Genomic DNA, 17,972 nt, shown 5'->3' on the forward strand with positions numbered 1-17,972 from the left:
GTGTTTTGTCTATGGTTTTATTTTTTTTAAATTTAATTACTGGATATGCCAAGCAACTGATATGTTATCTGTTAATGTCTCCATTTCTGGCAGGTTGGCATCATTGTGTCCTACAGTTTATGGGCCATGTCAAGAAATTTTGAAGTTTTCCTATTATCTCGCATTATTGGAGGATTAAGTAAAGGAAATGTTAGCTTATGTGCTGCTGTAATAGCCGATCTTCCCTCTCTAAAGAACCGTAGCAAGGGTATGGTGAGTGTTGACTGTGTTCATTTATGAAAAATGATTGATGATGATGATGATGATGATGATGATGATGATGAAGTCTTTGTCAATAAAATTGTCATGATTTGTTATAATTTAAGAAGTGTCCTCTCATGGCCATGGAAATGGGTAGTTAAGAGTTAAGAACCCATGACAGTTTTCAACTTAATTTCACTAAATGACAACATTGGACATCAGTGGCTGAAGACCATAAGCTGAGAAGATAAGGGTACAACAGGCTGGAAAAAATCTGATTTGCTATTGTTTTCCCTATTTAATGCTGGTGCTGAAGCTGTCTGTAATGTGTGCAGACCCAATACATGACCTTAATTGAATAGCCATGCAATGAAATCTTTTGGGTTTAGGGACACGTTGCAAATAGTGTTGGTGTTCGAATTCGGGTTGTCCCTATGTCCGACCCGAATATGGCTGTTCGAATTGAGCTGTCTTCAGGGTTTACTTTGAGTTGTCATCAGGGTTTACCTTTCCTCAGCCATTCACAAAGCACTAGAGGTGATGAATGGGGAGACTTGTCCTCATTTAACCTCTAGTGCCCAGGGATCCCACACCGACAAGATGATTCACATGGCTGTATCCATTCATGAGCACAGCCATGGGACTCCTGTGTTCTTGGATAGAGAATCTCTATCCAAGAACACATACTACAGTTCAGCTGTCAGCTCCCCTGATTGCTTTGCAGTTCTAAACAGTCCCGAAAAATATCGGCCTATTCGATCGAATAGCCGTCGTATCGAACACTGAGATGTTCGACCAACACTAGTTGCAAATTGCATTTACTTGACAGCAGTTGGATTACATGTATATGCCAAACTCTAGTTTTATGTCCTAGAGGGCCTGTGCTAAGTATCTGAATTAAAAATTGTTGGGGCCAATTTTTTTTTTCTCCCAGAGTACACCCAACTTCCTATTGTTAAAACTCCTAAAGAAACTAAATATAATAAATGATAAAATTAAAAAAATGATAAAAATCTGCTCTAGATGACACTCCTTTTTTTTTGTAAATTTTTGTTTTGTTTTCTGCTATTCCTAAATATTCCTAATAAAGGAATAAATCACAAAAAAAATCATTATTTCCATACCTAATCTGCATCAGTGGCTCAGAAAGTACTAAAAACAAGTATGAAATGCCCATCACATGATCAGAAACCGAAACAAAATATTGCCAATTGTTTAGCACATGTGCTCAACTGTAAGATTCCTAAAAGAGGAACATTTAAGAAAACTCAATCAGTCCACATTTTTGCCTGAACTGTGGTCCTCTACTAATAAGGATTATCTGACCAAAGACCAGCATTTGGTGATGTAAATGGAAATGCAAGCAAACAAATTCCTGGTTTGCAGACAAAAGTTTAAAATCATACCAGTGACTCCTAGACACAGTAAAACGATTACCAGGTGTTTAATTAGACTTCACACATGGTATGGTGGTTCATCTCCATATACCAATTAGGAAAGGCTGCAGTATGCAATGGACTATACTTAGGTAATTGGACTACATTGCTAAGATTTGTGACCCTCTTCTTGTTTTAGGCAATGATTGGTGTTGCATTCTCAATGGGCTTCACCATAGGACCCATGGTTGGAGCTTACTTTGCAATAAATGCAGCTGATGGAGAGGTCTTCTATGTCCGGCCTGCCCTGCTTGCCCTTACGTTCTCTGTTCTGGATCTGCTGTTCATCCTTTTGTTCCTTCCTGAGACTCTTCCTGAAAAGAACAGGGTAAGACTGGCATGGATTTTTCTTTAGTTTCCTGAAGATGTTAAAATGTAAACTGATAGCTCTATCCATTGTAGATGGGTGCACCCTGTGGTTGATATTTTTGAATTGGTAAAGCTAAAACTAACCAAATTCTCATTGTATATATGCTATATCTAGTGCATTGGGAAATAAAAAGAAGTATTACTCTGCTTGCAGCATTCAACACCCACAGCTTTACTTCTCCAAAAATAAGTTAAATTGTCTCTTAGATTCTGATACCCCATTGGGACCCTAATGGCTAGATCACTGAATCCTAGGACCAGACACATTTCACAACTATTTGTAGCTAATATTTCTTGCTGGTCTACAGCAGCAGGAGCCCAATTCATATGACAACAACACAAAAAAATACCTGCTGTAAGCCATTACTAAAACACAAACCACCACTCTAGTCTACACTACTGCCATACTTTTCATAAAACACAGAAATGAACTAACAGCCCAGCTTCTAGAATAGATATGTCAAATAACGTAAAACAGTGGAGCTAACTGAGCAAAATTCACCCTAAAGTGACAGTATTATACCCAGAAAAAGAAATATATTGTTAAGGTACAAACTATCATAGAAACAATGGCATTGTACAGCATTTTCCCAGAGAGAGGAATCTTAAAATAAAGTTGCAGTATTGCATATAGAATGTATTACTTGCAGGGTCTTGTTTGTTTTAAGTTCCTAAACTACAAAAAAAGCATACAAAGGGGTTTATGTGAACAAGAACTGCCCTACACCCTTGTTTAGGTTGCACAGCTAACGTTTGTATTCTTTTCAGTACATTGTTCACTTTGTCCCTTTGATAAATATCTATTCTCACTTTCTGTTACTGCAATACTTCTCACTGGGACAGGAAGTGAAAGAAGTCTCCCCAACGGACACGCAGATATTTTAAGAGATTTACTTTCAGTTCCTGCACTGATATGGATGTCAGGTGAAATATCTACAACTAATATACTGCAATAAAGTCCCGAAAAAAATTACAACCCTTCCTCAACGTATTCCAAAACTAATCAATTTAAAGTTTGGTTGGAGCTGTAATTGATACATGTACTAATATTCATATACAAAATAAAACATTCCCAAGGACAGGTTTGGTAGTTGCATGTTATACTTGTTGCCATTCATTCTTAAGGGCACCCCAGTGCACCATACCAATGTACCTGTGTTGCAGCTTCCCATGTTGCACTTTAGTACAATACCATGCGTTGTAGTGCACTGCATTGCTAAAAATATTTCAAATGGGCTGCCATAATGCAACATGCATTAATACAAAGCATAAATATAAGTAAGCCAATCCCCTATGTGGGGCATCAGAATGAGAATAATGGCTCCCACCCTATTTATAGTTCACTTCTGCTAAGTAAAAATATGTAATGACATTAAGCAACATCTGCTAATTACTAGCTATAGGTATTTGCAGAATACATATGTACTGTTCTCCTATAATGCTAAGCTCAGTGCCCCAACAGCCCATGTACCCGTCTGAGCAGTGTCCTGTAGGGGATTAGAGGAATGTGCCAGTGTTCCTTGTGAAGTTTAGGAAGGAAGCCTGCAAAGTCTTTATTGAGGTTTAAAGTAGCAGACTGAAGTGGGGAAAATATGGAAATATTACAGGAGGATTCCTCCAATAGGAGTGGGGTGGGGGGTCTAGGTGTCAGGATGCCATTTATATGGCTCTGCACAATCTCCTGTGACCAGGGAGTCCCAAAGTGTAGTTCAGCAGGTAGGAAGTTAGTGCTTGGATGCTACATGACCATACAATTCCCTTCTTTCACATTCCGTCATCTTGAAGGCTTCCCACCATACAGAGTGAAGGTCATGCAGTGGGAATGTGGGTGTTGGAACATTTTGTTAGGCAGGGATGAATGCCGCCTGCTCCTAATTTATCACTTACTTTGAAAGTGTCGCTCATGTGAAGGAATGTCAGCCATTGCACCAATGCAGGGCGTGTATGTGTGAAAAGACCTGACACCACCTGCTAGAATAAGCTTTCCCTGACACTCTGGCCTTTGCAGCACTGGGTCCCAGGTTCGAATCTTGACCAGGACACTATCTGCATGGAGTTTGCATATTCTCCCCGTGTTTGCGTTGGTTTCCCCCAGGTACTCCGGTTTCCACCCACATACCAAAAAACATGCAGTTAGGTTAATTGGCTTCCCCCCAAAATTGACTTTAGACTGTATTAGAGATTTGCATGCATTAACATACATAAAGACATTAACATATGACTATAGTAAGGACAGGGTAGGGTATGGTATGGTAGGGACTATGGTAGAGCCCCCTTGAGGGGCAGTTAGTGACATGATTATAGACTTTGTAAAGTGCTGCGTAATATGTTGGCGCTATATAAATAATGTGTAATAATAATATTAATTTATCTTGTCAAAAGTATTCTTAACTTCATGTCTGTAATATGGCTAACAAAGAAACCTTGCAGAATCCCTAACCTACCGTCCAATTCTTAGACCTTTGTTTTTATATATCTATAGAAAAAACCTGCACCTACTGATCAGACACCTCTCAAAAACTCTGGAATTTGCCTACCACTTCCTGTTTTTTATATCTTTTTCTGCATTGCCCATAATGCACAGTAACACACCACCATGTGCTGTGGTGCACAAAGAGCACACGGTGAGAGTGGACCCTAGGGAATGATGCTGAACAATCTGACAATATATTTTGTGTTACCGTGCATTTTAAGTGTGGTTTAATAAAGTTGGATTAGTCCACTAAAATATAGGTCAGCTACCAGTAATACTTTCATTTTTTATTATTATTATTTATAATAATAATATTAAACAGTATTTATATAGTGCCAACATATTACACAGCGCTGTACAATAAATAGGGGTTGCAAATGACAGATACAGAGAGTGACACAGGAGGAGGAGAGGACCCTGCCCCGAAGAGCTTACAATCTAAGAGGTGGGGAAGCAGCATACAATATGTTGGCGCTATATAAATTCTGTTTATTATTATTATTATTATTAATAGTAGTATTAATAATAATAATAATAATAATAATAATAATATAAATAATAATAATAGAACAAATAACTAGTAGCTGTTCTGTACTAATGTGTATAGACATGTTTTTTTAGACATATTTATGTTGGGCCACAGAAATAGAAAATTGTTTCTGAGGTATAAGCATTAGGCCTTCACATTATACCAGATTCACCCTGAAAAACAGGGCTGACTTTTTATATTGATTTATGACCTTTTTTTATTATCTTTTTATTTATGTGTTCTAATCAATTGTTATCCTTATTTATAGGTCTCCTCCATGATAGTGGGCTTTCAAGGGGCTCTAGACCTGATCAGTCCTGTGTCTTTGTTCCAGTTCTCAGCCATAACACGAAGAGAAGACTTTCCATCTTCTAAAAGTATGTCTGAAAATAACCACTTAAAAAAAAAGTTGCCTGTAAAAACTAAAATACATTGAATTATTATTAGTAGTAGTAGTAGTAGTAGTAGTAGTAGTAGTAAACAGTATTTATATAGCGCTAACCTATTACGCAGTGCTCTACATTAAATAGGGGTTGCAAATGACAGATAAAGACAGTGACACAGGAGAAGGAGAGGACCCTGACCTGAAGAGCTTACAATCTAGGAGGTGGGTGGAACAGCACACAATAGGAGGAGGCGTTATTGACCTGAAACAGTCTGTAAAAGAGCAAAGTCTGGGAAATGGCAAAATTTGGCATATGCAATTTTTGGTTCAGCGAACCATAAACATGACAATAAAAGATCAGCATGACAGTTAAGCAACTAGTATTGTAGAAGAAAGGTCGGTAATGGCAGCCCCTAAGTTTTCGCAAGACAGTTTTCTTTCAGGCCTAGATCATATATTTGTGTTTGTTTATTGCAAACACAATACCACAACACACTGTTGTGATACTTTAAAGCATTGCGGTGTATTGGCAAAAAAATGGTGCAAGTGCTTAGCATGTGCATTGCAGTGTAATGTGCAGTGCCAATAATCTGTGCACCTCAACAGTACTGTGCATTGTGATGTGCTGTTATTTGGTATGTCGCATGCATGATCTGTATTGTATTTATTGAATGGGATGCACAAGTGTGATTGAGTTTGCACAGGGCCCAGCCAACTAAATTCTAGCTTTAATTTTCCTACCAATAACAGAGAGTAAAGATTTATTATAAATCTTCCTTGTGGGGAGATAGCAATAATACATTACCCTAATTCTTTGCAAAGTTGGAAAAAAAATAAAAACTCCAAGGTGGAATGAATCATGGCCTTTACCAACTTTAAATAGTTTTCTTGCCAGCTTTCAAAGTAAATTCTTCATCAGGTATGGTACAGAACTGTATGGATACTGTACAGATCATGCTTGAAAGAGAAAACTTGCAAGAAACTTCTAGCAAGTCATGAAAAGTATTACCGACAACAAATTATTTATTTTACAATAAATTATACAAGTTTATTTTTTGAACAAAAAACTTTTTCTAAAGATTCTTGCTTGAAAATAGTAATTTTGTCATTGTTGACAGAGGGTAGCCAATGTAGAAAAGTAAGAGAGATATTAGGAAAAAAGTTGAAATGCAAATAAATGAATTGGTATAGGATTGTAGCATGGTTTATACAGCATTCTCACTGAACATGTAGCCTGATATTATAAAGTGACCCTGCTGATATTAGCATTCCATTATGTGCTCTGGCCATGTCAGGGATGATCTCTACCAGTGGTTGGTGCTCTTTCACACTGTAGTATATGATTTATTTATATATATATAATATAATAATATATATATAATATATTATATATATATAATCATGCTTCTTGGGGGAACCCATCATTCTCTGTGTGCAAGTGTAAAGAAGGGTGTATCTGGTCTATAGCAATATCTCACAACATTCATCTGCCCAGCTATGGCCTTCTTCTGTGCTGTGAGCTCTTGCAGAAAGTTTGGAGTTTCAGTGATACCCTTGGTGTTTTATATATAGAAATATGATGTTTCTTTAACAGGAGAAAGGGATTTGCAAAATAAAGTGTTTTATAGTAAATCATTTAGTTTACCTGTTCCCAATCTTACCTTTATTTCATAACCTGCACTAGAAAAACAACTGGAATCTAATTGGTGGATAGAACGATTGTCATACAAGAGTTTGAGTTTTGTAACTTCACCCCCTGAGGGTAATAAATAGATAATAATTATCTGATATTTATCTGAGGCATGTGTAGGTAATATATGAATTCTCTGTGTACAGATGTGCAGAACCTCCGAATGTTGGGTCTGGTCTATTTCCTGTATCTTTTCTTCTTCTCTGGCCTGGAGTACACCATCAGCTTCCTCACTCACCAGCGCTTCCAGTTCAACAGGTGAGTTCTGTAAATTTGTGATAATGCATAATAGTCAATCAATATCTTATAAGGATAATAGAAGCCAATAAATTCTAAGATCATAAACAAATTACATAATGCTGCAAGTTTATACAGGTTATATAACTTTGATTTGATTTTGTATGACCCACTTTTTATGGTGCTTTTATATTTTAGTGTTATTACCTGGGATTCCTCAATCATTTAGAACAGCAGAAAGAATCCTGGCCATTTCCAAGAAAAGCAAAAAATGGAAAACTCTATTAATCAACTAGTTACTAGTATTGGTCCCATTTTTCTGGAATGTGAGAGGACGGTTTATAGGGAGGGGATTTTCTTTAGTGTCAGCAAAAGGTGTCGAGGCTATGGAGAAAAAAAGCAGACAGTGACTTATGGCTGAACAAAAGTGGACTCCAAACTTGCAGATTTAAGAAAAAGAGAATGACTTGGCACACTATTCATGAAACAATAACTCTATATGTTCATTTCAGAATCTTTACCTTCAGCACAGGTATGCTTAAGTCTAGAATAGACACTCAGTAATTGCCACCGGAGTCTAGTGCAACAAACGTGATGAACAGACAGCTATGTTATATGGAGTGGCTTTGGTGTAGTAGACATAATCGGTCAATAATGGTCTGTTAGTGATTTGGCAATACAGATTTCTAAAGGGATTATAGAATGCTAGAATTCTATCTGAGATGGTTATGGCTGATCTTCTCAGGCAACAAAATCCAGAGTACAAGGATATGTAATGCAGATGTCTGGGACAGACTCTTAGCTACTGCTGTAACTACTATAACAGCCATGGAGAGAATAGGGGACACCTGGAACAAAATTTGCGTTTGTCTGTTTGCTTTGTGAAAGCTGGAGGAATGAAAGTAACTCATGGTTTCTTTGCATACAAAATTAATAAAAAACTCTATTAGCTGAGAGTGAGAAAATTAATAAAACTCTATTAGCTGAGGGCGACAATTACAATTTTGTTTGCCATTCTTTTATGACACCCCGTGCTTTCTGAAGTTTGTAATGCAGACACTTTATTAGATACCCAAGTTCGGTAGTAAATATAATACCGAGAATCAGGCCATGTCTACCAGCTATACCTTTATGTTGTGTCGCTGTCTTCTATAAAACACTTTCTAGATTTGTGCATTCCCTGCACATGTGTAGCGGGCAGCAGACGAGCTGTAATATTCCTGGAATTTGTCTGTGACAGAATGTCTGGCTGCGGCAGAGCCCCCTGAGCTCTCTTGTGCACACATAGCACAAAAGGTGCCCCGCTGTCAGCTTATTTCTGACATTCTATTTTGTACAATTTCCAGCCACAAATGGGGTGAGATTATGCCGTAGAGAGAGAGAGAGGTCATTCAGCTAACAACCCAGCTGATTGTTTATCTGATTCATGTGTTCATTTCTATTATGCAGCAAATCTTAAGCTAGACATACACTACAACACATTTTTATTAGATTAAATGTTTAATTTTTATTTATCACTGAAAAATCCAAACAGAAGTCAGAAAAAGTTCAACCAAGGATAAAAGCTGCAGAGGATCTACGCCAACATTGAGTGGTACAAATCAGCAGTGGCAATGAATAATTTTTACAGTTTTGTGTTGAAATCTGTTCAACAATGATTGATGCAAGGCGATAAAATGATCATTATTTCCTGATCCATTTCATGATCAGGAAAATATTGATTGTTGGACTGAGCATACATCTGTTAGAGCAATTGAGATGTTCTAAATACATTTTGGAATGATGGTGTTAGACTTACAAAACTGTATTTTTAAATCCCAGTTAGTTAGCAACATATATTGCATTATGGAAACAGCAATATTTCCTAAGCTGTATAGAATAGAAGCTGTGCACAAAAAATAAATTTTTACATGCAATCTGATCGGCCATTAAAAACTTTTATTTTTTTTCTTTTAGAAGACAGAGAGCCTAATGTGCAGAATCACATTTGTGATTTTTATAGTTTGAGCTCCTCCTAGTACCTAAGCAGGTGCTTATCCATGCTTCCAGAGATTGATGGTGGCTTGGCAAATTCAGCAGCAAGTTTGCATGTTTTTTATCCACCCATTTCTGTTAATTGTTTTAGGATTAGCAAGTTTAATCAGACCTCTCAACAAACAACTAGCAAGTACACCATACTGCACTTAGATAAATTATTCAGTATACAAAAATAATTCTTCATAATAACTAAAGGAAGTAAAAATGTCTTTATAGTTAAGGACTCTTATTAATGCAATTCCTAAACTTATTAAAAACCCCTTAATGCACCCTACCTACCATAAAAAGATAAGAGAACAAGCTTTTTACATGAAGACTGTAAATTATTATTAGACCTTTAGATGCATATGGAGGACTGTAGGTCGTTTGATCAACATTGGCCTGATTTATAAAGCTCTCCATATCTGGAGAAAGTAGACTATCATGGAATGAGTTTCTTAAATATCATTTGCTATTAGCTGTTTAATGTTTTCAATCCTGAACAGATCCTTTCTAAGTTTGCTGGATCACCCAGGTTCTCCCATGATAGTCCTATCTTCTCCAGTGTTGAAGAGCTTTAATAAATCAGGCCCATTGTGTTATAATAATAGAGTCCTTCTTCCAGTTTTAGAATGTGTCTTCTCTTCTTGAACTCTGAGAACCTGTTTTATTTTGATTGGAAAATACTGCTTGCAGCTATGGTATATTTTCTCATGAGGGTCTTTTTATTTTCATTCCTCTCCAAGCTGACAAATGCACAGGGCCATTTTTCTTCTACTATTATGATTTCAGCTGTTTGAAGATATTAAAGCCTTAGCTGGTCAGGGAAGACGTAGGATGTTATCCTAACCTCGGGATAAAAGCAATATATAACCGCATTGCGGTATAAACACACGGGGCTGGGAAGATGATGGTAGGACGTCCAGCGGAGGGTGGTGAACATCTGGAGGAGATCAGTCCAGATGGAGAATAAACACAGCACTGACAGTATGGGCTGTACCATGTTAAGTGTTCCCAGCTGTGGAACCTCTGTCTCTAACCTGGATTGTTTGCTTTCCTTTGGCAGCATGCAGCAGGGCAAAATGTTTTTCTTCATTGGGATTACAATGGCGTTGATCCAAGGCGGCTACGCGCGGAGAATCAAACCAGGAACCGAATTGAATGCTGTGAAACGGGTAAAAAAAAAAGTTGCAAAAAAGTGGCAAGTTAGTTTTTAGATTACCATACTTGCTATGTAAAAAAAGCAAACAAACAAAACAACCATTTCTTTTTATGATGTCAGTATATGACTGGGACTGGGGTGGGAGGTCAATTATTCCCTTAGGATTTGGAGTAAAATAAAACCGTTCTGCTTGGTATTAGAGGAATCCGAACTGATTACATAACCACAACCCCAGTGATCTTTTAGATTTAAACAAAATTTAAGCTTTTAGAGTTACTAATTTTTCTCTTAAATCCCAACAGAACCTCCAGCTTAGGTCAAATGAAGAAATTCTGATGCATTACAAAAAAAGTGTTTAAAATCTAACACTCTTTTAATGTCCCATGAATTGCTGCTGTTCAAGCACTCCTAATTATATTTGGTAAAATTCCCTTTCATACAAAGGTTCCCCGGCAGTGGGGTTGTGGTGCATTTTTGGAGATCCAGCGTTTAAGATTGGACTTTAGCTGAATTGCTTCCTTGGACTTTAATAGTATTGCTTTTTAATGCTTTTACAAGAAGGTAGAAAAGTATTTCCCAGTGGTTTGGGAGTGCGGATACTCTATGATGTATCGTGATCAGTGCAAGGCCGATACAAACAAAATGCAACTGCTGGCAACTGTTTAGCAAAAGGTTGGCAAAACCCCTACTGTGATCAGTGCAGGGCTAAGGCTGACCATACACTATACACAAATGTAACCTCCAGTAGATCTAAGATCAATTATGTAGTTTAATGGCCTGTCTGATTTTATACTAACCTAATCAGATAGTTTGTACTCCTATTACATTTGGTAAATCTAAAGGGTATTGTACAATCCGATGTATATGTAGCCTTTCTTTATAAAGAGTAGAAATGCCTGACCCTTGTAGCTTGCTTCGGAGAAGGATTCATTGGGCCTGATTAACTAAGGCCCCATGTAAGGAAGCAGTGGTCTCCCTGCAGAGGTATGACATACTACTGTAGGGTTGAACTTAGAGCATTGCAAGCATTAGGGAGCTTTGCTGGTTGTGGAGCACTAGATTTGACGTAGAAGGGGACACGGTGGACCTTCGTAAGGAAATCACTACAAGACTTCTTCTGGGACAAGTCTTTCTGGGCTTTCTAAAAGAAAAAAAAACTGATTGATTGGGCTTCAACTTTGTTTTGGTCTACATATGTTACCACAGATTGGCTCTTTACCAATCTAACATTGTATGTACTTTTTAAAAAGATGGCAGGAACATTTATACATGGAATACTTAACCCTCTATTGGATGATTAGAGTAATGTTGTAAGAGTTTGATTTATTCTACAACTTCTAAACTAATATGTTTCCTGCAGGCCATGATTCTGCTGATCCCAGCGTTCCTACTGATAGGATGGGCAAATGGGATCTTCATGCTGGGATTGGGGCTCCTACTTTATTCCTTTGGTAAGTTTTTTTTCTTTTTTAATAGTTTTTTTGGGTATTTACGGGTATACATTATACCTACCTGTCCAATTGTCAAAAATAATATGATAAAAGGGACAAAACTCTGCCATAGACAATTAAACTGTGACTTGCAGCTTAAAAACTCAATGTGAGACCATTATCACCATACGGAACCTTGGCCCTGTGACCCATTGGGACTTTATAGATGGGATCCAATGAGCACACGCAGGAAACATAATTGGCCATATACACTGCAATATGATCATAAGCAGTCTTCTCCAACTGATTGGTCGCCCATCACCGGTGCTGTCATGTAGCATAAAGGGGAGTACCTGGAATCGATTAGCAGTTTACATGTTTCTGGTGCTAACAGAATGAACATAAAGTAAATATAAATGCCTGACAGGGCTACCCCTACTATCAGAATACTTCTAGCCAACAATGATTAACACCTAAACCACAACCCTTGTATCTGTGTACAGTTCAATGCAAACATCTGGATGCTGGATGTATGTGCAATAAGAGAATAAGATGCAATCAAGAAGCACAGCTTGTACATGCAGTGAGCAATCTCATTGATTAAAACCAAATGATCGTATTGCATTTCCTAATGACATATATCAAGCAGTGGCTCAGAGGTTAGCACTCTGGCCTTTGCAGCACTAGGTCCCAGGTTCGAATCCCGGCCAGGGCACTACCTGCATGGATAACCAGTTAGGTTATTTGGCTTCCACAAAAAAATTGACCTTGGACTGTATTAATGATATATGCCTATGGTAGGGACATTAGATTGTCAGCCCCTTTGTGGGACAGTTAGTGCCACGACTATGGGCTTTGTATAGCGCTGTGTAATATGATGGCGCTATATAAATACTGTAATTGATGTAATTCAAGCAGCTCACAAGTTGCTTGGTTTTATTTGGAGCAAGAAGTTTTTTTGCAATTATAAAAAAACCTAAATAAAGTCTTTATTAGTGGTGTGACTTTAAATGCATTTTTATTTTGTGTGTATATATTAAATATTATTATTTATAATAAACAGTATTTATTTTGCACCAACATTATTTGCAGTGCTGTACATTAAATAGTGGTTGCAGATGATGGATAGACATAAACAATGACATAGGAGAGGACCCTGCCCCGAAGAGCCTACAATCTAAATATAATTTATTTTTTCCTAATATATATTTATTATTATTATTATTATACAAGATTTATATAGCACCAACATATTACGCAGTGCTGTACATTAAATAGGTGTGTGTGTATATATATATATATATATATATATATATATATATATATATATATATATATATGGGATAGATGGCTAGATCTCAGAAAAAAATAGATTCCTTCTACTGATCTCATTCTATTTTCTTACCGTTTGTTCTGCTGACATAATAAATGCCATTTGGAAGGCAGCCATTGGTAGACGCCCCACCCAACTAATTTCTACAATATGTCTTTTCACCATTTTTGTTCCCTTTTCCATTGTGTTGTCATGTTGGTATGTGATGTACTGTTTATATGAAAGCATTATGTTGTCATAAATCAAACGTCTTGAGTTGCATGATAGTTTGTATTACTATCCTGAAAGCTCTTCCAAGGTGTTGGCATGCACTGCCATAATTGTATTCTGCCAGTAGGGGGCATCCTATGCTGTGTTTGATTTGCCTTGTATCTGATGGTTTAGAAAGCCCTGATGTTTTCCATTAATGTTATTACCAGGAAATCCTGCAGAGATCTGTCATGAGTCCTACAGTACTTAATAACATATTGTGTTTGTCCCTTTGTGGCTGTTTCATACGGAAGTAATATAATACGTTGCAAAACCTGGCTAAAATCATCGCAGCCAAAGATTTTTCAGCCTCTTAAGCCAGCACCATGATACTTTTTTTTACATCTATCTTTTGTACATTAGTCAGGGCGCAGAGCTGTCATGGCATGTACGGTGCAGCAGCTGGAAATAATGGAACCAAGCTGTGTAAAGTTCAATCCTGCTTAGTTGCATTGGGTTTGTGCAGAAATGCCATTCTTCTTATTGAATAAATGCTTGTGAGAATTTACCAGAAATACTTTAAAAAGTGAAGAAAATGTGTTACTCATTAGCTATAGTTCACCTGTCTTTTTCATCTTTCTCTTGGTATGTACCATTCATGCCCATAGCGTTGTATAAACTGTTTACATATTAAATAATTGTCTTTTATCATTGTCATTATCTGTGTTATTATTATTATTATTATTCACTTGCAGTTTGTTTTTGTTCTAGATCTGACATTTGTTTTTTGTTTTTAGCTGCAGCCATTGTTGTGCCGTGTTTATCCTCCATGGTGTCAACCTATGGTAAGTACATTGCACAACATACAATTGTATGTGGACACCCCCACAAATTACCAGGATCGGGTGTCTCTAATGAAGGGTTATGTTAATAATAGCATAGGAAAAGCATACAAAGGTTTTTTAGACAATTGTTTGCTTTCATCCATGTTTCTGGTGATGGACGTTTTCTGCTCATGAAGATATAGTATGGTGAGTTTACTGTGAAGGAACGGGAGTCACCTGCACAGAGCTACCACTGTTTGTGCCAATGGATCTCTGCATCTGAATGCAAACCTGTCCAGGTTGCTGTTAAAGCAGAACTTTAGAGGAAGCAAAACAGAAGAGGAAATAAACTAAAAAATGGCCAAAACAAAAAAAAATACACTTTACCTTTAATCCCGCAGCGCAGTCGATCAGTCCGGAGGTCTCTTCAGGTGAGTCCCGCTTTGTCCCAGTATCTGTCTTTGGGCCGGCGCAACCATCTTGTCCTCTTCTTCCGGGTTCTTCTTACTTCGTCACCCGACCAGGTGCGAGATTGGGTTAAGTAGTTGACACATGGCGATCTCACTGTGAGATTAGATTTTTTTTTTCCCCTTTTGAGGAAAGGGCTCCTTCTGCGCATGCCTGAAATGCTTGGGCATGAGCAGAAGGAGCGCCCAAGAGCCTCCCAGGATGCGTGACGTAGGTATCTCGGGAGGCTCTGCGCTCCCATTCATTCTCGATCGCCTGGGGCAGTGATGGACCATTTTTTTTTTAATAAAGGGTGTTCCCTTTAAAAAAAAAAACATAATTTTTACTTTACATTAAAGGGTTGTCTACCCTTTTATCTAAACTGAATATTCTGGGTTTGGGTACACTTTAACCTAAAAATTAAACAATTGTGACCAGGCAGGTCCTTTATTGCAGAAGAGACAGGTGATGTCTGAAAAATGATCACCTTACCTGCCTGATTGCAATTTTTTAAAGAATTAAAAACTCTCCTGTCGCAGCATCGGCTGCTATCTTCGGTCTTCTTCTGTTTTGATATTTGGACTAGCTGGGCGGGGATGACATAACTCCTGTGCAAACCCACTCCTGTTCATTCTGTCCCAGCATCCACATTGGAAGCATCCTAGGCATCCCAATCTACCCTGAGCTGAGCATGACAGCAGGCAGGTAAGAATGTTTATTATTGAAGGGACATCGCCTGCCCCTTTCTGCAATAAAGCCCTGCCTGATCCCAAATTTTGAAAGCATAGCAGGAGGACTGGTAATTCAGCACCCCCCAATAAAATCCTAGAACACGTTAGGTGCAGGAAAAGTTTTCGGCAAAATGATTTGAACATCATTCCAAATCCCTGTACCTCTGTCATTCTAAAAACTGGAGCCCTGGAGAAGGTGAGCGAACTTGTCACCCAAGAATCGTCTTTGCATTTTTTATGACAAACTTTTATCTAATGATATGCTAGTGATTGTTTGTTTTGAATGACAGTTATCTAGCATGTGTACATTCCAATTAGCACTATGTATGTAATGTGTAATCCAGTCTCAAGGCCGTCTCTCGGCCTTATTGATGAATAGATGCTATTTATGGAGCCTGCGGCTTTTTATGATTTACCTTTGTGCTATTTTCCTTTCCATAGCAGGGAGATACTGAGTCAACAGAGGATTATTGTGGAGCCAAATATAGATAACCTCTGCCTGCTTTATCAAATTTATTTCTAAAATGTCATTCCTCTAATAACACTTTATTGATGTATACAGTGCTGACATATTCACATTGTTTTATAGAGCTCATTGAACAGTTCCCTTTTCCTCCAAAGGTTACAACCTAAGGCTACGTACACACGTCAGATGATTCTCGCCTGATACCAGCTGTTGGGTTCGTCTTGGGTGAGAATCCGACATGTGTACAGCAGACGTACACACCTGCAATAATTATCTTTGTAAACGAACGCTCGTCCGATAATCGTTAACAAAAAAAGTGCACAATGACACTGATGAACGAGGAATGTTGTTGGAAACGAACGACCGTCCCGGCGGATCTGATTAGGTGACGATCATTCGCTATCTATTTTGTGTACAGTTGTTCAGTGATTGTGGATTGTTCTTCAGTACACTTTCTCCTGTACACGTCACTTCCTGCATCGTTCAAACGATCGTATCTAGTGTGTGTGTACACTATTGGAGGGTTATGTTTGAACTGTCGTATCGTTACAGCATGTACAGAATAGTGCATTATACGATCGTTCAAAATAATTGTGCATAATCGTTGATCGGTCATTAATCGTTCGTTTTCTAACGATAATTTCTGGATGTGTGTACGTAGCCTTATGACGGATTCATGAACAACAGGCGATGAATAATAGCAATGGAAGTGAAAGGAGGAAAGCACAGTGAGGTGCAGCTTGTTCGTCGTTCCTTCTCCATGGAACAAAACGGCACTGTAAAAGCAGCACTCATTAATTCATCTTGCAGTCGTTTGTCGCTGGAAACATTTGTGAAAGATTGTTTCCATCTACAACAATTAAGCGTGTTTATGCGTGTGTACCCCAACCGCAGTCATAGAGTCTATATAGGTTGTAAACATACCCTATAATATCTTTGGGTTGTTCAAGTAAAATGATACACGACCCTGGGCCTATAATCATGTCTATGTTCATGTATTTACCATGTGAATAAAAAAAAACACAGAGTTGAGCTCTTAAAGGAGGACACCATCACCATGATGTAGGTTATATCCTTGAAAACACTTTCAATGAAGGTTGACTCTGAAGGTTCCTATTGATCCAGGTCATGCTAGTATCATTCAGCTGCACTTGTTCTGTAATGTTGAAGATATTTCATCATGAGTCTGTAGCCTTGATGGTGTAAATTAGGTATGGTGTATAGCAGGCTGCACACTGAATGATCGTTGGCTTTAATGCTGGAATAATAGGCTGTCAATGAACACCTATGGGATGAATAGGGCTTCTGTTCGTAATACACTTATAAACAAGCAGCAGAGCAACGTATCAATGTACCCAATGCTTCAGAGTGATGTAACATCAACTAGAGAAGTTATATTGTATGTACTCCAGTATAAACCTATTTTTTTCTTTTCGAAAAACAAGCTTGGTTTAAACTCAGGCCACTAGATGTTATGTGTTCTTATGTAAAGTGTATAACAGACTCTTGCCATCTGAAATGCTTCACTTGAAGACAAATCTCCATCTATTGGCCAACAATAGATCACAAAACATAATTTAGCAGCAAATGACCCATCAAAACAAACGTAGAACTTCAAAAACATTTACCTGTAAAAAGAGAAACCAAAATATACAGAGTGAGCCCATGCAATTTTATTTTTCTACCCTTATATAATAAAAAATTAAAAATGTATTAAAAAATAACACATCATTGATGAATTTATGTGAATTTTTTGTTTTTGACATCTCTTTTGACTTTGGTTTTGAATAATATAGATGAAGGAAACTGTGCCCTAGGTGTATAATGAAGTAAATTTTTTTGCCTGTTTTCTTCAGAGATAAGTAGGTAACTTGGTTTATATTTGGATCGGTTTTTATTCAAGTACAGGTAGTCCCCGGGTTAAGGACATCCAAGATACGTACGACTCCTAGATACGAACAAGGGATTCCCTGCTGCTAGTGTGCAGAATGGAGGCTGAATGGGGGGGGGGGGGC

General features: G+C 37.8%; 1 protein-coding gene across 1 annotated transcript in view; it reads left to right on the top strand.

Moving 5' to 3' along the window:
- MFSD10 (major facilitator superfamily domain containing 10) overlaps positions 1-17,972 on the top strand; it is a 29,851-nt gene that overhangs the window by 6,011 nt on the left and 5,868 nt on the right. The window contains exons 4-10 of the mRNA XM_072406517.1: positions 94-252; positions 1,816-2,004; positions 5,316-5,424; positions 7,269-7,380; positions 10,442-10,550; positions 11,898-11,988; positions 14,287-14,334. Coding sequence (XP_072262618.1) covers positions 94-252; positions 1,816-2,004; positions 5,316-5,424; positions 7,269-7,380; positions 10,442-10,550; positions 11,898-11,988; positions 14,287-14,334 — 817 coding nt within the window. The remainder of the gene's footprint in view (positions 1-93; positions 253-1,815; positions 2,005-5,315; positions 5,425-7,268; positions 7,381-10,441; positions 10,551-11,897; positions 11,989-14,286; positions 14,335-17,972) is intronic.

This window comes from Pyxicephalus adspersus, chromosome 3, assembly GCF_032062135.1.
Source record: "Pyxicephalus adspersus chromosome 3, UCB_Pads_2.0, whole genome shotgun sequence".
NCBI lineage: Eukaryota > Metazoa > Chordata > Amphibia > Anura > Pyxicephalidae > Pyxicephalus > Pyxicephalus adspersus.